This window comes from Capricornis sumatraensis, chromosome 8 (genome assembly GCF_032405125.1).
Source record: "Capricornis sumatraensis isolate serow.1 chromosome 8, serow.2, whole genome shotgun sequence".
In the NCBI taxonomy this organism is placed as follows: Eukaryota; Metazoa; Chordata; class Mammalia; order Artiodactyla; family Bovidae; genus Capricornis; species Capricornis sumatraensis.
The window spans coordinates 31,384,132-31,407,774 of record NC_091076.1 but is presented as its reverse complement, the minus strand read 5'-3'; the positions used below and the strand labels follow the sequence as shown (position 1 = coordinate 31,407,774).

Below are 23,643 nucleotides of genomic sequence, written 5' to 3'. Positions count from 1 at the left end.
TTTTATTTCACTATTTATACTCTTTAAAAAAAACATATTTCTTAGTGGTGGCACTCAGGATTAAAATATACATTTTAATTTATCATACTTTTCTTTTGATCAACACAAACTGAATTACACACACACACACACACACACACATTTATGTATGTTATAAGCCCAACAGTAAAGTGTTATAATGATTATTTTATACAATCTTCTTTTAAATAAAATAATGGAAGGAAAAAACATATTTATAGAATCTTTCACGTTAATTTTCCTATCTACCATTTATTCTGCTCTTTAATTGTATTTGTGGATTTAAGTTACCTTTGAATTATTTCTTCTTAGTCTGGCAGACTCCCTTCAGTATTATTTGTAAACCGCTCTGCTAGCAGCAAATTCTCCTTGCCATTTTTTATCTGGGTTTTTCCTTATTTCACCTTCATTTTTAAAATATAGTTTTGTTGGATATAGCTTTCTTCGTTAAAAAAAAATTCCTTTGAATATGTTATCCTACTGCTCTCTAGCCTTCATGGTTCAGGTAAGGAGTTAGTTTTTAATCATATTGTCATTTTACATCATGCACCATTTTTCTCTTGATGCTTTCAGTATTTTTACTTTGACTTTGACTTTTATCAGTCTGACTATGATGTCTCTATGTATGAACCCTCATGTATTTTCCTACTTTGCGTATGTTTTGGGATTCTTGCATCTCCATATTAATATTTTTCATCAAACTTGGGAAATTTTTCTCCATTAGTTTTAAAATATTCTCTTCTTTTTTGTTCTCTCCCTCAGACTTTTCCGTTTTTGGATGTTCGTGTGTTTTATGTTGTCCCACAGTTCTTTGATACTCTGTTACTTTTTCTTCAATCTTTTTTTCCCTCCAGGTTCCTTATTTTGGGAAATTTCTATGGATCTTTCTTCAAATTCACTAATTCTTTCTTCTCCTGGGTTGAATCTTTTGTTTAACATCACAAGTGAGATTTTTCATTTACTATGTTATTCTTCAACTCCAGTATATCCTTTTTTTAAAAAAAATAATGAGAATCTATATTTGTTGATTCATTATTTACTTTCTTTTAATTCTTTGAACATATTTATAATAACTGATTTGAAGCCTTTCTAAATTATTTTTCTTTGGAGTATAGTTGCTTTCCAATGATACATTAGTTTTTGCTGTACCGCATAATGAATCAGCCATATACATACATACATCCCTTCCCTTTTGGACTTCCTTCCAGTTCAGATCACCACAGTGCCTTAAGTATAGTTCCCTGTGCTGTACAATATGTTCTCATTAGTTATGTATTATATGCATAATATCAATAGTGTATATGTATCAATCCCAATCTCCTAATTTCTCCCACTTCCCTTTTCCCATGGTATACATATATTTGTTCTTTACACCTGTGCCTATTTCTGCTTTGCAAATAGGTTTATAATGTTTTAGATTCCATGTATATGCATTAAAATACAATATTTGTTTTTCTCTTTCTGACTTCATTCTGTATGTCACTCTCTAGGTCCATCCATCTCTCTACAAGTGACCCAGGTTCATTAATTTTTCTGGATGAATAATATTCCATTGTATGTATATTTACAACACTTTTTATATCCATTCCTCTGTTGATGGACAATCAGGTGGCTTCCATGTCCTTGAAGCAGCTCTATATAGAATATTTAGAATAGTGCTACTATGAATTTTGGGGTGCATACATCTTGTGAATGATGGTTTTCTAGGGCTTTGTGCCCTGTAGTGGGAGTTCCCTTTTCTTCACACCCTCTCCATCATTTCTTTGTTTATTTATGTGTATAGTATTAGAGAGTTTGTAATTTCATTCTTTTACATGTGCGTGTATATGTGCTCAGCCACATCTGACTCTTTGTGACCTTTTGGACTGTAGTCTGCCAGGCTCCTCTGTCCTTTGGATTTCCCAGGCAAGAATACTGGAGTGGGTTGCCATTTCCTCCTTAAGGGGATCTTCCTGACCCAAAGATTGAACCCATGTCTCCTGTGTCTCCAGCATTACAGGCAGTTTCTTTCCCCATTGAGCCACTGGAGAAGCCCCTCTTTTACTTGTCTGTCCAGTTTTCCCAGCACCACTTATTGAAGAGTCTTGTCTTTTCTTTATTGCATATTGTTACCTCCTTTGTCATACCTTAGTTGACCATAGGTGTGTGAGTTTTTCTCTGGACATCCCATCCATTCTAAATGTAATAGCTTGCATCTAACAACCTGAAATATCTTGAAGAATGCCATGGGGTTTTGAAGCCTGCTGAGGATGTTAAATGGCCAACTTCTGGACCATAATTTTGGCTGGTCCTGATACGGGAGAGAGGACTGCCATATTTTACTTTGTGTATGCAGCTAGCAACTGTTTTGGAGGCTCTTGACTCAATTCTGTTTTCCATCCTATTTTGTGTGAAATAGTTTTATCTACATAGCAGCTTTTGACTCCCTAAATTCCTTAGGGTTCCACTCACATCTTTTCCTGTGTAGAGCATTGCAAAGTACATAGGCACATGCTGGGTGAGAGCACTGTGAGGAGTCAGGGTAAAAAATGTAACTGCTTTTAGAGAAAGGCTGTTCATCAAGAAGCTGGCCTCTTTTTTCCATCTTGGATAAGGAGCTAAAAATTAAGATCTTGTGATGGCTTTCAATCCTTAGATTAAAGAGAAGGATCTCCAAATCTGACTATACGTTAGTTTTGGATGGTTTGTTGGCCCAAGATGATAGTCTGATGGTTGTGAGGGGACCTTGTTTTTACAATGCTTGGCCAAGCTCTCTACAAATAGAAATGTTTGCACTGAATGTTAGCTCTGTCCTGCTGTCTTTGTGGTTTTGGTCCTCCCTTTATGGTAGGACCCCTGGCCAGCATTGTGGCTTGTCATGTCAGCCCCATTGGCTATCCTGTCATACCATTGCCTCTGAAGGACAAGTTTTATTTCCTACAATAAAAGGAGTATACTCTAATTGGAGTATGCCTTTCTTTCTTCCTTTCCTTTCCCCCTTCCTTTCTTTACCCTCTTACACTGTTGGTGGGAATGCCAATTTTAAATTTTGAAATAGTTTCAAACTTAAGAAAACCTAAGAAAAAATATATTATGAATAGATATTTCTTCTTCCAGAATCATTTGAAATTAAGTTGCAGATAAGATGTCCTTTTATCACTATGTGCTTCAACGTGTATTCATTCTTCTTTTCACTTTTATTTTAAATATATTGATTAAGAGAAATGAGTCCCAAATGTTTGTGTATTATAAGATATTGACTAGGCAGTTATGAAGGCTGAGAAGTCCCACGATCTGCATTTGCAAGTTGGAGACCCATGAAAGCCGGTGTAGTTTGAAGGCTAGACAGCCAAAGAGAAGTGGTCCAGATTCTAGTCAAAGTCTGATGCCTAAGAACCAAGAGCACTGAGGCCAGGAGAAGATCCATGTCCCAGGTGAAGAGTCAAGCAGCAAGCAATCTTCCTCTACTTTTTTGTTCTTCTTAGGCCCTCAATTAATTGGATGATGCCTACCCCACCAAGGAGGGCCATCAGCTTTATCCAGTCCACCAATTCAAATGATAATCTCTTCTAGGAACATCCTCTCAGATCCACACAGAAATAATGTTTAACCAGATACTGGGATTCCCAAGTCCCAGTCAAGTTGACTCATAGAGTTAACCATCACACTCTCCATCCCCACCTCCAGGTGAGGAGCTAATTGTAGGAGGGCTAAGGGAGTGGGTATCTTCTATAATGCTATGTGGTTTTGGCTTTTAGATCAAGGGGTCAAGATTGATAAAGGACTTGTGACTTTTAGTGTTGGTTTATGAGGGAGAAAAACAATTAAAAATAAAAATAAAGGCACAGGAGATCCTCCATTCTCTTACGAAAAGGACAGCTACAATTGGATTTCTTATCTCACGAAGATAGAAGGAATGTTAGAACATGGTTTGGCCCACCAGTAGACAGGCTTGACATTGACCCAAGGATTTCCTCATTTTGAGTGTGTGGTGGTAAATGGTTAATCTGATGAAAGCCTAACTCCTAACTGATATATGATGAAATGGTGGAAGAGACTAGAAGCCAGAGTTCTGCCATGTCATGCAGCTATTGGATCACAACTCTTATGAGGCTCATCATTCTATGCTTTTCCAACCTCTTCCTTTGTGAAGAAACACCTCCCTCATTGGCAGTGAAGGGGGATGGGAGGGGATTAGACAACACTACACAGTCGTATATATGCAAGAGTAAGGGGCCTTCTCATTCCTGTGTGTTGAGTACAAATGGAATAAGCAACAGCAGACTTCCAAACCTGCTATTGGTTTCCTCCAATAAATCCTATGATAAAGGCCTGGTATATGTACTGTCTGGCCATTTGGCTTTGTTTGTTCCATGTTATTCAGTTGCCTGAATGTGCTGACATTATTTATTAATTCTTATCAGTGAGCATTTTAATTTTTTTTTTTTCTTCTCTTTGGGGCTATGACAAGCAATGCTGCTATGAGCAGTGTTGTATATTTAGTGCCCATAAGCACGTTTACTTAGGAGATATTCTAGGTGTGGAATTATTAGATAGTAGAGCATATATATCTTCAACTTTTTAAGATATTTTCTAAGAGTTTTCCAAAGAAGTTGTGCCAGTTTTATCAGCCACCGATTTGGGAGTTCATATCTTTTACTCAGCATTGCTCTCATTGCTCAGTCCTTGCTAACGTTTGATAGTCTCAGACCATTTCATCATAACCAACCTGGTGTGTGCATTGTAGTATTTTATTGTGCTTTTACTCTTTTGCGAAGTGAGTTTTCAAATCTTTTCTTCATTTTATCTATTTTGCTATCCATTGAATATTTTTTGTTAGAATTCTTTCATCACAGCCTTAGGTATGACCCACATATTGTGTGTGTTATATTTTCACTTTCATTGAGTTCAACATATATTTATAATTTATCTTGACACTTGCTGTTTTAAAAAATTTAATTTAATTTATTTTTATTTTATTTTATTAATTTTTTTTTACTTTACAGTATTGAGACTTGCTTTTTTACCCATAGATTATTTCAAAGTGTGTGGTTTAGTTTCCAAATATTTGCAGATTTTCATGCTATCGTTCTGCTATGATTACTAGTTTGATTCCAGTGTATCATAGAACACACTGTGTATGATTTAACTCCTTTTAAACTGTCAAGGTTTAAGACCACTATGGTCATATTGGTGTATGTTCCATAAGAATTTGAAATGAATGTAGATACTGATGCTGTTGGATGGCATGTTAGATAAATATCAATTAGATCCTATTTGTTGATGCTGTTGTTGAATTCCTATAAATATTTGCTGATTTTCAGTCTAATTGTCCTATTAACTTTTGGGAGTTTAGTGTTGAAGACTTAAACTATTGCAGATCCATATATTTTACCTTTCAGTTCTATCAGGTTTTCATTCACATATTTTGCAATTCTGTTGTCTGCTGCACACAAACTTAAAATAGCTATGTTTTCTTCGTGGATTGGCCCTTTATCATTATATAGTGTCCTTTTGTGTTTCTAGTAATTATCTTTTCTCTGAAATATAATCTATCTGGTATGAATGTAGCCTCTTCTGCATTCTTTTGATTTATGTTTACATGATATACCTCTCCATCCACTTACTTTCATCCTGATTGTATTGTTATTTTTGAAGTGAGTTTCTTGTAGATAGCATATAGTTGACTATTCTGCACCTTATACCAGGGAGGTCATGCAAAATCAGATAAGGTGTCCTGATTTTTATTTATATTTGTTTCCTGACCTTTGCTGGAAATGACTTAAGAACACCTCCAACAAGAATTTTGTCAATGAAGTAGTAATTAATAAACACAGAAATTTAGGCTCAAGGAAATGATGAGGCAGATATGTTTTTCGCAGGGGCTAAAATATTGTTATACTTGAGCTTAAACTTTGGAAGTCAGTATTGCTATAGTTGAGCTTAAATTTTGAAATTGAACTTCCCTGAAGTCAAAGTAGTAAGGTACTTCATGTAATTCTCATTATCAGCAAAGAGGGAGGGCATTCCAATTACCTGTGATTCTAGACCAGCACTGTCCAGTAAACTTACAGTACTAACTTTCTCTACCTTCTTTGTCCAGTACAGTAGCTGCTAGCCATACATGGCTGTTGAGTACTTGAAATGTGGTTAGTAGCTCAGAAAATGACTTTCATTTTTATTTACTTTTTATTAATTAAAGCTTAATTAGCCACAGGTGTCTCATAGCTACTTAACTGAAGAACCCAGGTCTAGGGAAAAACATGTTGCATCAAATAGACTAGAATAATTTATGAGTCAGATGTATATGCGACTGTGGAGAAGCTACGTAACCTTTGAGTATCAATTTCTAAGATCTGTGAAATGAGTACAATGGTGATATCTAATGCTAAGACTGTGGGGAAGTAAATAATATGTGCCATGTATTTAACACAAAAATGCAGTCCTGTTTTATAATGTTCAGATAGTAAAGAATCTGCCTGAAGTGCAGGAGACCTGGGTTTGATCCCTGGGTCAGGAAAATCCCCTGAAGATGGGATTGGCTACTCACTCCAGTATTCTTGCCTGGAGAATTCCATGGACAGAGGAACCTGGTGGGCTACAGTCCATGGGGTTGCAAAGAGTTGGAAACTACTGAGTGACTAACACTTTCACTTTATAATGCTTGGACTTACCTGATTTGTCAGACTTGTATGCCACAAAACCTTTCACATGCCCTAATGTGGAAGTTTTGTAGAAGAATCAGTAACTAGTTATATTTAAGCATCTTAGCCAATAACTGGTTTCTATCCATAGAATCAAAGGCCAATCAACACTGATAACAACCTGAATCTGTTCAAAAGCATAGGATTCTCTTTTTTTTCTTGTCAAATTATTAAGGATTTCAATCCTAATAGTACCATTTAGTAGCTCTTTCAAACTTGCCATTCAGTATTTCTTCACTAGGAGTGTATTAAGAGCAAAAATATTAATTTCAATGAGATTTCATGAGATTCATTACTTTTAGTAAAAAGGACAGTTGCTAAAGTAGGAATACCATATGTATTTAGCAAAGATAATGTCCAGACTTTGGGCTTGATACACTGCTGTACAATTGACTAGAGTCTGGCATCAAGCCCCAGCATGATGTCAAGACAGAGAAATCAAAGCCTGGCACTCAACTGGTAAGGACATGTATCAATAGGTCTTGAGTTTATACTTTTTTTTGTGTCAATTTTATTGTTTTGCAGATTTAGGTAACCAGTACTTAAAACAACTCCTGACTCATCCTTCAGATCTTCAGGAAGATACCCTAGAGTAGGGATTGGCTACCCACTCCAGTATTCTTGCCTGGGAAATTCCATGGACAGAGGAGCATGACAGGCTACAGTCCATGGGGTCACAAAGAGTCAGACATGACTGACTGACAAACACTTTCATCTTTCAGTCCAAGCAGTAATCAACAGAATGCTCTTACAATAATTAGAAAGCTACAAATAAAGTTTTGGATTGCTATTGACTAGACTGTACACTGCAGGGCAAGTTAGGAATTTGGGTGTTTTTAAAAATATTGCTAGCTTCTGATATTTTTCTGTACAAAAGGCCCAAGTGACAGTGTGTTGGCCTAGATGTTTAAATAGCAAATGACTGTGTTTGTGTGTGTATACATATGTTTGCAAAGTATATGAAACAGGTCTTCTGGACTATAGCAAACTGCAAACTCTCTTATGTTGTTTTCAGTAGAATTTCCCCCTAGATGATAGTGTAACAGTGATCACTAGAAAAAAACTTTATTTCAGGTCGGTTGGCTCCTTTTGGAAGCTATTTGACTAAGAGCTCCTACTCTATAGGAGAGTGGAGTTTTGAAAAAAATGCCTGACAGTCTTTATTTGCAGGTTTGAAAGTGTCTTTAAAAAATAACTCAGTTTTTCCAGTACGGTTTTATATGAGTTCATCATACTTTTTGTCTAAGATCATTTATGGCCCATTAGACTTTGAACAGTATTCATTACAAAATAACCACTAAATTAGATGAATAATGTGTGAAAACTGTCAGTTCTTTTAGGACAGTAGAGCTGGGAAAAAATATTTCCCAGATAACAGTAGGAACTGTGGTCTCTTATGCTACATCATGTCTTTGAGTCAACTTCTTTAACTATTTTTTGCAGTCAGGTTTGAAGCCATATACAGTGATTAAGTACTTAATGTTTTTGAAATAAAAATGTGATACTTAGACTTATTTGAAAAACTCTTTGATACCCTTTTTATATTCTGCTTTGCATGCTTTAATTTTGTCTTGCTTCTGCTTTAAAATCAGGAATGATAGGATCAGGCCTTATCATGGGTCCAATCTCTAGAACTTGTTTCATTCTCTCTTGATAAGAGAAGAGGAAAAAGTGTCTAAAGAAGGAGTCAGAATAAAGTTTTAGAAAATCTTCATCTCACAAAATATTTCTTAATCCCTTGATTGCTACCTAATCTCACTGGATACAATGATTTCAAGGTACATATAGGACAAGAGGAGGAAGTATTTAACTGAGTATGTTTCTGAGGTGATGATCAAAGATGATCAGCTTCCTGAACTGAGTCTTACACCTACAAGAGATGTTAACAGGTGACAGCTGGGTGTGGTAAGTGGGTCAAGCTGGCAGTAGGGACAACATGAAGAAAGATATATAATGATCTAGGGGAGCAGTATAGGGGTTTGCTTTTTCGGGAGTTTCCCTCACTTTTGCTGAGTGGGGATGAAGGAGAGTAGCCGGAAAATGAAGCTGGAAAGGAAGGCAGGATCCACTTTAAGGAGCTAAAACTTTAACCTTAGGAATGAATTTTAACCATGGTCAGGTCTGTGTTTTTAAAAATATCACTAGCCAACCTTGATAGGTAAATTTTGGGAAAGATAAACTGGAAGTAGTGAGATTCTTACCTTAACACTTACCATAGAACTACTAAGTAGTTGGTACCAGGGTGACGATTATGGACCTAGTAGGCAATGAAATCAAGTGACTAGGGGAAATGAGAAGGAAGATTAATAATCAGAATTTAGTAAGTATCCATGGGAGTGGAGTTGGGAAGGAAAAAGGGAAGAATTACACATGAGCTATTGGTTTCAAATCTTGTCATTTAGAGATTTGGAGGTAGAGGCGATGGAGTGTATTCAAAGGGAAAGATCAGTCAGGTTAGGGTTTACTGAGTCTGAGGTGTCTACAGCAGGACATTCAGATGAAGATGACCAGTAAGCAGTTGAATATGAGTCTAGGGGTCAGAAATGAAGTCAGAGCTAGAGAAATGCCTGGACGAATCAGAGAGCAAACATAAAAGGTAAAACAGGTTCATTATTGAAGCAGATTAGTGAAGAGGAAAAGAAAAAAACAGCAAAAAAACAAAAAACAAAAAAAACGACGAACTGAGGTACTGGCTGAACTAAATGACGGACAAGAACTAAGTTTATGTGTAAGTTATTTTTAGAAAGAGCAAGACAAAACAAACCGACTATACTTTAGAAGACATTTAAAGTGTGATGCTCTGAACTAAGGTTGGGCATTAGCCTGAGTGTCTGACTGGACACCTGAGGCCACGCCCCTGGCCATGCACACCCGCACCTGCATCCGTGGGCGCATTCTGCTGCCTGGCCGCCATCTTGACAGACGTTGGCCTTTTCTCGCCTGAATTCCCGATTTAGGTTAAGGGTTGTGAAATCACAGTACGTACAGCTCCTTGCTTACCCCTTAAGCATCTCCAAAAGGAGGAAGCTACATTATTAATACTCTCAAGTTGACAGGCACACCTGGGGTACTCTATCCTGTCAGCTCACTACCTCTGGTGAATCATCTTCCCCTGCTCAAGGAAGGACTCTGAGAATGGAGGGCACCTGTGCACCTAAGCCGGCCTACAGCCCCCATGCGGGGCAGGTGGGGGTGGGGTTAGGGTGGAGGGTCACCAAGCCCCGCAGTCCCTGGGCAGGCCCAGCGGCTCAGCTTATCAGGAAGTCCTGCAGGTGTGAATGGTATGCTTGTTTCTCTTCTCAAGGGTCACTGCTCATGGCTGCGTTTTCGAGATCTGAAAGTTGTTTCATGCATTTTGTCCAGGTTTCTAGTATTTCATGTCTATAGGATAACTCTTGTTTTACTTTCTCAGTCCTGATGGCCGCATCCTGAATTTTGCCTCAGACGACTGGGTGAACAGTGGTACCCTTTACTAATGGAACTGACCTCGAGAGAAATAGGTTTTGCAGGGAAAGTCAAGGGTTCGGTTTTGGATATATGTAATTTTGAGATGCCTGTGAGAAACCAGATTGAGATTGTAGTAGAGTTTTGGATGTATGGGTTTGGAAACCAGAGAATCAAATATATAAGTAATTCCAAGTAATCCTGTAAGAGAAACCATGTTTGTTAGTCTCTCTCTAAATATTGCTAAATTTTCATGTGAATTTGGCTACCTTGGCTGGTAAATGCAAAGGTAAAGAATTAGTCACTATGTGGGATATGATTATGATAATGATTCTGGTTAGAATGCTTTATTTTATTCAGTATTTAAGCAGTTTACCTTCCTCCCAGTTACATAACTTTTGTTCACAATGTCTTTCTTTGACCAATATTTGCAATATCTGTATTACAATTCATATTGCAGTTTCAACATCAACCGATTAAAACTTTTTCTCATTTAATTGTAATTATTTTCCTTTGACTCATGGGCTTTAAAAAAAAATGAATACAGTGTTTCATGCTCAAATGTGACTTTTTCTAGTTATCATTTTCTGATTGATTTTTGGCTTGATTGTATTGTAGCTAGGAGGTATACCCATAAGATTTTGTTAATGAACCACAATTGTTTTTTTCAAGGAGCTTTATGGTTCCATATAGTCCACTTTAGTTCTTTAATGCTGTCAGGTCATATTTGATTTTATGTACTTTCCAAATAGGACATTCCACTTAAACACGTGGTAATATAGCCACCATTACTGTGTCCTGTTATAAGGAGAACAAATTCTTAGTAAACTCATGCAAGTAGCTATATTTCCATGAAAGTAAAAATACTGAGTTTCAATTGTGGAGGGCTTAGATAGAGAAGAGATAAATGTTTCAATTTTACTTGCTTAAGAGGAAAGCTTTCCCCATATCTGGAAATCACAGATTAAAAGTCAGTAATATTTCAGATAAAAACTATAAAACATAATTATATTCATCAGTTATAATCATCATAATTATATTCCACTAATCCTTGATCTTAATATTTTGTTAATAGTTTGAAGAAACCATCAGGGTTCCATCAGTGTTTCCATTAGATTTCTGTGATTTCTTGCTCAGTTGAGTGGTATGATCTGAATGTTTTCAGAAACCTATACTTGTCAAAATTCCCTTCTATGAATATTAAAATGAAGCCCCTTTTGCAAAAAGCATCAGCGTGAAATAATAACTCTCTTTGAATGACAAATAAAACTTAAAAGTCTTGGTTAAAGATCTGATCACAGTGCAATTGACAAAGAAACATGATTACCAAGGTGACATACAAGGTGTGATGATAGTAGCTAGAATTATGACTGGTAATATTATACTAGGACATAGCCAATTTGTAGAAATTTCGCATGATTTCTAGGACATTTATATTAATGACAGTTACCCATACAGTATAACGAGATATATCATCACTCATTTTATAATGCTTTTCATGTAGTTTAAAATATCAAGTAATCCTAATTAGTTTAATATTTCTCACTGAGATGCTTCAGGGGCCCTCTGAAATATCCCAAAGTTAATGCAAGATTCAAAAAACTTTAGTTAGAATTTGATCCTTGAAATTTTATCTGAAATATCAAAAAGGTTTCAAAATACTTGGTCAGATAGACCTAAATCAAATCCCTTATGATTACAACAGATCACTTAATAGTTAAGAAATGTAAATTATGTAATCCAAAACAGCTCACTATTCTAAGAAAACTTGATTCTCTTAACAGAGAGAACATCAAACTTCAGTCCTACATTTATTTATTTTTAATAACACACTCGCTAATTAGATTCATTTATGTAATTGAAGTCCAATCTAATTCTAACCATTCCTGACCACGTGAAAAACTCTTTTCTCAGGGTTCCTTTTCCATAAACCATCTACAGTTTTATGTATGCATATTTTTGTTTAGTTACTAAGTCATGTTCAACTCTTTTGTGACCCCATGGATTGTAACCTGCCAGGATCCTTTGTCTATGGGATTTTCCAGGCATGAATACTGGAGTGGGTTGCCATTTCCTTCTCCAGTATATCCATATTAGCTTATCCTTTATTTTCACTCCCATTTAGAAATAACCAAGATTAGGACAAAATAACTTTTTTTTTTCCTTAACAAAATGTATTTCTGTTTTTCATACTTTCTTGCAGTGAAAACACATATCTTACTTTCCATTATGCTGAAATATTTCCCTTATTATTTCTAGTAGCTTGAATTACACATATTTTACAATTTTTCCTTATTTTTTAAAAAGGCTAATATTTCATTAGAATATACCTGCTGATGCAGGAGACATGGGTTTGATCACAGTGTTAGGAAGATCTCCTGGAGAAGGAAACTGCAACCCCCTCCAGTATTCTTGCTTGCAAAATACCATGGACAGAGGAGCCTGGCCAGCTACTGTCCACAAGGCCGCCGAAGAGTTGGACATGACCCAGTGACTAAATAACAAAGTTTCCATTCCATTCCATATACATTATGTATATATATATGTATGTATGTATGTGTGTGTATGTATGTATATATGTATATGTATATATATATATATATATCTCACATCTTCTTTATCAATTCCTTCATCAGTGGACATTTAGGCTGCTTAAATGTCCTGGTAATTGTAAATAGTGCTGCAATGAACTTTGGGGTTCATGTTTGTTCTCGAATTATGGTTTTCTCCAGATACGTGCCCAGGAGTGGTGTTGCTACATCATATGATAGCTCTATTTTTAGCTTTTTAAGGACCCTCTATACTGCTCTGCATAGTGGCTGAACCACTTTACATTTCCACAGTGTGGGAGGGTTTCATTTTCTCCACACCCTCCCCAGCATTGATTGAATGTAGATATTTTGATGATGGCCATTCTGATTGCTGTGAGGTGGTGAAGAAGAAGTGAAGTGAAAGTTGCTCAGTCATGTCCAACTTTTTGTGACTCCGTGAACTATACAGTCCATGGAATTCTCCAGGCCAGAATACTGAAATAGGTATCCTTTCCCTTTCCCAGGGAACTTCCCAACCCAGGGATTGAACCCAGGTCTCTTGCATTGCAGACAGATTCTTTACCAGCTGAGCCACAAGAGTAGTAATTACAGTTAAATTCATTGTAATTTGATATGCATTTCTCTAATAATTAGTGATGTTGAGCACCTTTTCAGGTGTCTCTTGGCCATCTGTGTGTCTTCTTTGGAGAAAAGTCTATTTAGGTCTTCTGCCCATTTTTTTCTTTTACATTTTATTTTTGAGCTGCATGAGCTGTTTGTGTATTTTGGAGATTAGTCCCCTTATCAGTTGCTTCATTTGCAAGTACATTCTCCCATTCTGAGGGCTGTCTTTTAGTTGTTTTTTTTTTTTCTTCTAACTTTTTATTTTATACTGAACTATAGCCATAAGGAGAAGAGTGGAGAAATAACTCCAGAAAGAATGAAAGAGATGGAGCCAAAGCAGAAACAACACCCAGTTGTGGATGTGACTGGTGATGGAAGTAAAGTCTGATGCTGTAAAGAGCAGTATTGCATAGGAACCTGGAATGTTAGGTCCATGAATCAAGGCAAATTGGAAGTGGTCAAACAGGAGATGACAAGAGGGAACATCAACATTTTAGGAATCAGTGAACTAAAATGGACTGGAATGGGTGAATTTAACTCAGATGACCATTATGTCTACTACTGTAGGCAAGAATCCCTTAGAAGAAATGGAGCAGCCCTCATAGTCAACAAAAGATTCTGAAATGTAGTGCTTGGATGAAATCTCAAAAATGACAGAATGATCTCTGTTCATTTCCAAGCCAAATCATTCAATATTACAGTAATCCAAGTCTGTGTCCCAACCAGTAATGTGAAAAAGCTGAAGTTGAACGGTTCTATGAAGACCTACAAGACCTTTTAGAACTAACACCCCAAAAGATGTCCTTTTCATCATAAGGGATTGGAATGTAAAGGTAGGAAGTCAAGAGATACCTCAAGTAACAGGCAAATTTGGCCATGGATTATAAAATTAAGCAGGGCGAAAACTAACAGAGTTTTGCCAAGAGAATGCGTTGATCATAGCAAACACCCTCTTCAAGCAACATAAGAGACTCTACACATAGACATCACCAGATGGTAAATACCAAAATCAGATAGATTCTTTGCAGCCAAGGATGCAGAAGCTCTATATGGTCAGCAAAAACAAGACCAGGAGCTGACTGTGGCACAGATCATGAGCTGCTTATTGCAAAATTCAGCCTGAAATTGAAGAAAGTAGGGAAAACGACTAGACTATTCAGGTATGACCCAAGTCAAATCATTACAATTATACAGTGGAAGTGACAAACAGATGCAAGGGATTAGATCTGGTAGAGTACCTGAAGAACAATGGACAGAGGTTCATGATATTGTGCAGGAAGCAGTGATCAAGAGCATCCTCAAGAAAAAGAAATGCAAAAAGGAAAATGGTTGTCTGAGGAGGCCTTACAAATACCTGAGAAAAGAAAAGATGTGAAAGGCAAAGGAGAAAAGGAAAGATATATCCATTTGAATGCAGAGTTCCAAAGAATAGCAAGGAGAGATAAGAAGGCCTTCCTCGGTGATCAATGCAAAGAAATAGAGGAAAACAACAGAATGGGAAAGACTAGAGATCTCTTCAAGAAAATTAGAGATACCAAGGGAACATTAAATGCAAAGATGGGCACAATAAGGGACAGAAACGGTATGGACCTAACAGAAGCAGAAGATATAAAGAAGAGGTGGCAAGAATACACAGAAGAACTATACAACAAAGATCTTCATGACCCAGATAACCATGATGGTGTGATTGCTCACCTAGAGCCAAACATCCTGGCATGTGAAGTCAAGTGGGCCTTAGGAAGCATCACTATGAAGAGAGCTAATGGAGTGGGTGGAATTCCAGTTGAGCTATTTCAAACCCTAAAAGATGTTGCTGTGACAATGCTGCATTCAATATGCCAGCAAATCTGGAAAACTCAGCAGTGGCCAGAGGACTGGAAAAGGTCCATTTTCATTCTAATTCCAAAGAAAGGCAAAGCCAAGGAATGGTCAAACTACTGCACAATTGGACTCATCTCACATGCTAGCAAAGTAATGCTCAAAATTCTCCAAGCCAGGCTGCAATAGTATGCCAACTGTGAACTTTCAGAAGTTCAAGCTGGATTTAGAAAAGGCAGAGGAACCAGAGATCAAATTGTCAACATATGTTGAATCTAGAAAAAGCAAGAGAGTTCCAGAAAAATACCTACTTCTGCTTCATTGACTACACTAAAGCCTTTGACTGTGTGGATCACAATAAACTGTGGAAAATTCTTCAAGAGATGGGAATAGCACACCTGACCTGCCTCCTGAGAAATCTTTATGCAGGTCAAGAAGCAACAGTTAAAACTGGAAATGAAACAACAGACCTGTTCCAAATTGGGAAAGGAGTATGTCAAAGCTGTATATTGTCGTCCTGCTTATTTAACAGAGTACGTCATGCGACATGCCAGACTGGATGAAGCACTAACTTGAATCAAGATTTCTGGGAGAAATATCAGTAACCTCAGATATGCAGATGTCACCACCCTTATGGCAGAAAGTGAAGAACTAAAGAGACTCTTGATGAAAGTGAAAGAGGAGAGTGAAAGAGCTGGCTTAAAACTCACCATTCAGAAAACTAAGATCATGGCATCTGGTCCCATCAATTCATGGCAAATAGATGGGGAAACAGTGGAACAGAGATTTTATTTTTTTGGGTTCCCAAATCACTTCAGATGGTGACTGAAGCCATGAAATTAAAAGATGCTTTCTCCTTTGAAGAAAAGCTGTGACCAACCTACACAGCATATTAAAATGCAGGGACATTACTTTGCCAACAAAGTTCCATTTGTCAAAGCTATGGTTTTCCAGTAGGCTTGTATGGATGTAAGAGCTGGACCACAAAGAAAGCTGAGAGCTGAAGAATCGATGCTTTTGAACTGTGGTGTTGGAGAAGACTCTTGAGAGGCCCTTGGACTGCAAGGAGATCAAACCACTCAATCCTATAGGATATCAGTCCTGGATATTCATTGGAAGGACTGATGCTGAAGCTAAAACTCCAATACTTTGGCCACCTGTTGAGAAGAATTGACTCATTGGAAAAGATCCCCAGGCTGGGAAAGATAGAGGGCAGGAGGAGAAGGGGATGACAGAGGATGAGATGGTTGGATGGCATCACTGACTGATGGACATGAGTTTGAGTAAACTCTGGGAGTTGATGATAGACAGGGAAGTCCATGGGGTTGCAAAGATTCGGACACGACTGAGTGGCTGTATTGACTGATTGACTGACAGCTGATTAACAATGTTGTGATAGTTTCAGGTGGAACATGTATTTTACTATTTTTTTAAACCCTTAAAAACCTTAGTCTCCAGTGAAAACCAGTAGGCAAGCAACTGTAAATATACCAGAATTTACTGATTGGAAACTTATGACCATATTCTATAGCCACTAGAAACATACATTTTCTCACAGCATAATTTCTTTCCTCAGTATAGTTACAGAGAAGGCAATGGCACCCCACTCCAGTACTCTTGCCTGGAAAATCCCATGGGTGGAGGAGCCTGCTAGGCTGCAGTCCACGGGGTCACAAAGAGTTGGACACGACTGAGCGACTTCACTTTCACTTTTCACTTTCATTCTTTGAAGAAGGAAATGGCAACCCACTCCAGTATTCTTGCCTGGAGAATCCCAGGGATGGGGGAACCCGGTGGGCTGCCGTCTATGGGGTTGCACAGAGTCGGACACGACTGAAGTGACTTAGCAGCAGCAGCAGTATAGTTAAAGATGTGTATCCAAAGAGCCCAAACACCTATAATTTTCCTCTTATAAGCAGCAAAATATAGATAAACTTCAACCTTGTTCAGCAACTAAAGTTCTAGTATTGTATATTATTTGGAAATGATCTGGATATTCAGTGATTTCCAATTATTGAACTTAATTTAACAAAACCCTAAAGTTTCAAGTTACCAAATATCTAAAGAGATCATTTTAAGGTATCACTAGATAGTCCTAAAATATAATAATCCCCAAAGAGTTCACCAAAAAAAGCTCTTATCTTCTTTACATGTGATTTACTGAAAAGTTTCATCATGAAAAGTTATTTCTTTGACAGATTTTGCAACAGTAATAATGTGAACTTTATTAACTCTCAAACTAGGTGCAAAATATTTATACTAATTTTGATAATGCTTAAGACACGCCTACCCTAATTAAACCAACAATCTTAAACTGACTTTAATATTAGATATTAATTAAATTCCATGTATTTCTCGGATCACATGGACCTGAAATTCATTCAGGTTAATTTTTTTAAAAATATTTCTAAGAAGTTATATAGGCATTTAATTTCTTTTAAGCCAGTTAAATAAAGCTCACAAATTCATTTTTGGTAAAAACTTTCAGAGGTAAAGATACATCATAAATGTGTACAAAGACATAATCAGAGATATCTGCCTTCATTTTAAAACTTAGTCATGATTTAGGTATATTACAATTTACAAATCGTTAGTTTGTATACAACATTCAGAATAAGTTTAATTTACTCACTTGAGTTTAAAAGACATCTTAAGCTCCACCATCCTTTTTTTTTCCTTTTTTTGCCAGTTTCCGGTTCTGCTAATTAAGCCAAGGTCATAGTCTCAGGCATGTGTTTGCATTTCAAGACTGTAAGTGTTAAAACTTCAAGATTTCTCCTAGTAATGCTATTGTTCCCTCTGTGTCAGAATCTTGAGAAGATATATTATCAAGCCAGCTTCTTTAACTGCATATGCCAAAAAAAAATTTTTTTTTAGAATGTCAAAAAAACTCATCTTGGTGATTTTCAGGGTGAGATTTCCTTTCGTTCTCAATTAAGTGAGTTCTTGCAACGGTTGGCTCCATACCAATTGCACATGAAGCCTACTGGAATTCCAGTGGGTGGCTGCCTGTCTGGGAGCTGGAAAGCTTTAGAAGCATGATTTCACATTTTCTTTTAGTTTCATTTGAATATAGAGTATTTCCAAGTTCTCAGCCCCTGAATAGCCACTGTTTAACAAACAAGACAGTTATATATAGACAGACAAGACAACCAAGGCCAAAACATAAAAACCCCCAAACCAGAACCTCAGGACATTAACCCAGGTTTGGAGTAACCCTGCAGCTGTAACATTTTTATTGTCCCTGTTAGTGTGGGGCCCTAACCCATGATCCTACCAAATTCCCACCAGTTGGGCCTCTAACTCACCATCTGGACAGTTTAAACACAGGTACTTTTTAATCAGGTTATTTACCCACAAATGTCTTCCAGACCTATAAATTGTTTCTTATGTGCCGTGAAAATAATGCACCAAAGGTCAGCAGCACCATGCCAGGGGAAATCCAAGGCATTTCCAAAACCCTGGAACAGATGGACCAGGCATCTGCTTGGACTCATCCACAGGCTCGAAATCTCAGTAGAGAACCAATAAACCATGATCAAAAAGTCCCTCTGGAGTTACCTCCCATCTGGCTCCCTGAATTTGTTACCAAGTCAGTTTTATTTGCCTGATGTGCAATAAATCAACCACAAATACACCAGGGTTTGTAGCAGAGAACAAATTTCAGAGCTAGTAATAAATCTTAGATCCAGGTCCCTGAAGGTGAGGGGCTTGAGATATTTATAGTTTATTAATTTTATTTATTATAAAATAAACAGGGCATGTTTATTTTATAGTTGGAAGTTTATACCTTTTTATCCATCTTCACTCATTTGTCCACCTCTCACCCCTGTCCTCTGGCAACCACCAATCTGTTCTCTGTGTCTACGAGTTAGTTTGGTTGGTTTGTTTTTATCTTTCATGTATAAGTGAGGTCATATCTTATTTATCTTTCTCTGTCTGACTGATTTATATTAGCATAATGCTGACAGGGTCTATTCATGTTGTCATAAATGACACTTTTCATTTTTTATATGAGTGAATAATGCTCCCTTGTGTTATGTATGTGTAAGTATATACCACATTTGAAAAATTAAGTCATCTGTGGACACTAAGGTTGCTTTCATGTCTTGGTTATCGTACATAGTGCTACAGATGTTTTTAAATGATGACAAACCCACAGCAAACATTATCCTCAATGGTGAAAAATTGAAAGCATTTCCCCTAAAGTCAGGAACAAGACAAGGGTGCCCACTTTCACCACTACTATTCCACATAGTTTTGGAAGTTTTGGCCACAGCAATCAGAGCAGAAAAAGAAATAAAAGGAATCCAAATTGGAAAAGAAGAAGTATAACTCTCACTGTTTGCAGATGACATGATCCTCTACATAGAAAACCTTAAAGACTCCACCAGAAAATTACTAGAACTAATCAATGAATATTGTAAAGTTGCAGGATATAAAATCAACACACAGAAATCCCTTGCATTCCTATACACTAATAATGAGAAAATAGAGAAATTAAGGAAAACAATTCAATTCACCATTGCAGTGAAAAGAATAAAATACTTAGGAATATATCTACCTAAAGAAACTAAAGACCTATATATAGAAAACTATAAAACACTGATGAAAGAAATCAAAGAGGACACTAATAGATGGAGAAATATACCGTGTTCATGGATCAGAAGAATCAATATAGTGAACATGAGTATACTACCCAAAGCAATCTACAGATTCAGTGCAATCCCTATCAAGCTACCAATGGTATTTTTCACAGAGCTAGAACAAATAATTTCACAATTTGTATGGAAATACAAAAAACCTCAAATAGCCAAAGCAATCTTGAGAAAGAAGAATGGAACTGGAGGAATCAACCTGCCTGACTTCAGGCTCTTCTACACAGCCACAGTCATCAAGAGAGTATGGTAATGGCACAAAGACAGAAATATAGATCAATGGAACATAATAGAAAGCCCAGAAATAAATCCACACACATATGGACACCTTATTTTTGACAAAGGAGGCAAGAATATACAATGGAGAAAAGACAATCTCTTTAACAAGTGGTGCTGGGAAAACTGGTCAACCACTTGTAAAAGAATGAAACTAGAACACTTTTTAACACCATACACAAAAATAAACTCAAAATGGATTAAAGATCTAAATGTAAGACCAGAAACTATAAAACTCCTAGAGGAGAACATAGGCAAAACACGCTCTGACATAAATCACAGCAGGATCCTCTATGACCCATCTCCCAGAATATTGGAAATAAAAGGAAAAATAAACAAGTGGGACCTAATTAAACTTAAAAGCTTCTGCACAACAAAGGAAGTATAAGCAAGGTGAAAAGATGGCCTTCAGAATGGGAGAAAATAATAGCAAATGAAGCAACTGACAAAGAACTAATCTCAAAAATATACAAGAAATAAAAGGAATCCAAATTGGAAAAGAAGAAGTAAAACTCTCACTGTTTGCAGATGACATGATCCTCTACATGGAAAACCCTAAAGACTCCACCAGAAAATTACTAGAACTCATCAATGAATATAGTAAAGTTGCAGGATATAAAATCAACACACAGAAATCCCTTGCATTCCTATACACTAATAATGAGAAAGTAGAAAAAGAAATTAAGGAAACAATTCCATTCACCATTGCAACAAAAAGAATAAAATACTTAGGAATATATCTACCCAAAGAAACTAAAGACCTATATATAGAAAACTATAAAACACTGATGAAAGAAATCAAAGAGGACACTAATAGATGGAGAAATATACCATGTTCATGGATTGGAAGAATCAATATAGTGAAAATGAGTATACTACCCAAAGCAATTTACAAATTCAACGCAATCCCTATCAAGCTACCAGCCATATTTTTCACAGAACTAGAACAAATAATTTCAAGATTTGTATGGAAATACAAAAAACCTCGAATAGCCAAAGCAATCTTGAGAAAGAAGAATGGAACTGGAGGAATCAACTTGCCTGACTTCAGGCTCTACTACAAAGCCACAGTCATCAAAACAGTATGGTACTGGCACAAAGACAGACATATAGATCAATGGAACAAAATAGAAAGCCCAGAGATAAATCCACACACATATGGACACCTTATCTTTGACAAAGGAGGCAAGAATATACAATGGAGTAAAGACAATCTCTTTAACAAGTGGTGCTGGGAAAACTGGTCAACCACTTGTAAAAGAATGAAACTAGATCACTTTCTAACACCGCACACAAAAATAAACTCAAAATGGATTAAAGATCTAAATGTAAGACCAGAAACTATAAAACTCCTAGAGGAGAATATAGGCAAAACACTCTCAGACATAAATCACAGCAGGATCCTCTATGATCCACCTCCCAGAATTCTGGAAATAAAAGCAAAAATAAACAAATGGGATCTAATTAAAATTAAAAGCTTCTGCACAACAAAGGAAAATATACGCAAGGTGAAAAGACAGCCTTCTGAATGGGAGAAAATAATAGCAAATGAAGCAACTGACAAACAACTAATCTCAAAAATATACAAGCAACTTATGCAGCTCAATTCCAGAAAAATAAACGACCCAATCAAAAAATGGGCCAAAGAACTAAATAGACATTTCTCCAAAGAAGACATACAGATGGCTAACAAACACATGAAAAGATGCTCAACATCACTCATTATCAGAGAAATGCAAATCAAAACCACAATGAGGTACCACTTCACACCAGTCAGAATGGCTGCGATCCAAAAATCTGCAAGCAATAAATGCTGGAGAGGGTGTGGAGAAAAGGGAACCCTCCTACACTGTTGGTGGGAATGCAAACTAGTACAGCCACTATGGAGAACAGTGTGGAGATTCCTTAAAAAATTGCAAATAGAACTGCCTTATGACCCAGCGATCCCACTGCTGGGTATACACACCGAGGAAACCAGAATTGAAAGAGACACATGTACCCCAATGTTCATCGCAGCACTGTTTATAATAGCCAGGACATGGAAACAACCTAGATGTCCATCAGCAGATGAATGGATAAGAAAGCTTTGGTACATGTACACAATGGAGTATTACTCAGCCGTTAAAAAGAATTCATTTGAATCAGTTCTGATGAGATGGATGAAACTGGAGCCGATTATACAGAGTGAAGTAAGCCAGAAAGAAAAACACCAATACAGTATACTAACACATATATATGGAATTTAGAAAGATGGCAATGATGACCCTATATGCAAGACAGGAAAAAAGACACAGCTGTGTATAACGGACTTTTGGACTCAGAGAGAGAGGGAGAGGGCGGGATGATTTGGGAGAATGGCATTCTATCATGTATACTATCATGTAAGAATTGAATCGCCAGTCTATGTCTGACGCAGGATACAGCATGCTTGGGGCTGGTGCATGGGGATCACCCACAGAGATGTTATGGGGAGGGAGGTGGGAGGGGGTTTCATGTTTGGGAACACATGTAAGAATTAAAGATTTTAAAAATAAAAAAAATAAAAAAAATATATATATATACAAGCAACTTATGCAGCTCAATTTCAGAAAAATAAATGACCCAATCAAAAAATGAGCCAAAGAACTAAACAGACATTTATCCAAAGAAGACATACAGATGGCTAACAAACATATGAAAAGATGCTCAACATCACTCATTATCAGAGAAATGCAAATCAAAACCACCTTGAGGTACCATTTCATGCCAGTCAGAATGGCTTCAATCCAAAAGTGTATAAGCAATAAATGCTGGAGAGGCTGTGGAGAAAAGGGAACTCTCTTACACTGTTGGTGGGAATGCAAAGTAGTACAGCCACTATGGAGAACAGTGTGGAGATTCCTTAAAAAACTGGAAATAGAACTGCCTTATGACCCAGCAATCCCATTGCTGGGCATACACACTGAGGAAACCAGAATTGAAAGAGACATGTGTACCCCAAAGTTGATCGCAGCACTGTTTATAATAGCCAGGACATGGAAGCAACCTAGATGTCCATCAGCAGATGAATGGATAAGAAAGCTGTGGTACATATACACAATGGAGTATTACTCAGCCATTAAAAAGAATACATTTGAATCAGTTCTAATGAGATGGATGAAACTGGAGCCTATTATATAGAGTGAAGTAAGCCAGAAAGTAAAACACCAATACAGTATACTAATGCAGACTAGTTCCAAATAGGAAAAGAGGGACGTCAAGGCTGTATATGGTCAGTTCCTTCATTTGCTATTATTTTCTCCCATTCTGAAGGCCATCTTTTCACCTTGCTTATACTTCCTTTGTTGTGCAGAAGCTTTTAAGTTTAATTAGGTCCCACTTGTTTATTTTTCCTTTTATTTCCAAGTGTTCTGCTTATTTAACTTATACACAGAGTGCATCATGAGAAACGCTGGGCTGGAAGAAGCACAAGCTGGAATCTAGATTGCTAGGAGAAATATCAAAAACCTCAGATATGCAGATGACACCACCCTTATGGCAGAAAGTGAGGAGGAACTAAAAAGCCTCTTGATGAAAGTGAAAGAGGAGAGCGAAAAAGTTGGCTTAAAGCTC

At 37.0% G+C, this 23,643-nt stretch overlaps 1 protein-coding gene across 1 annotated transcript in view; it reads left to right on the top strand.

Moving 5' to 3' along the window:
• Nucleotides 1-23,643, top strand: part of LOC138083517 (glycerophosphodiester phosphodiesterase domain-containing protein 4-like) — a 130,532-nt gene that overhangs the window by 892 nt on the left and 105,997 nt on the right. The window contains 2 exon segments of the mRNA XM_068977377.1: nt 7,227-7,293; nt 9,104-9,211. Coding sequence (XP_068833478.1) covers nt 7,227-7,293; nt 9,104-9,211 — 175 coding nt within the window.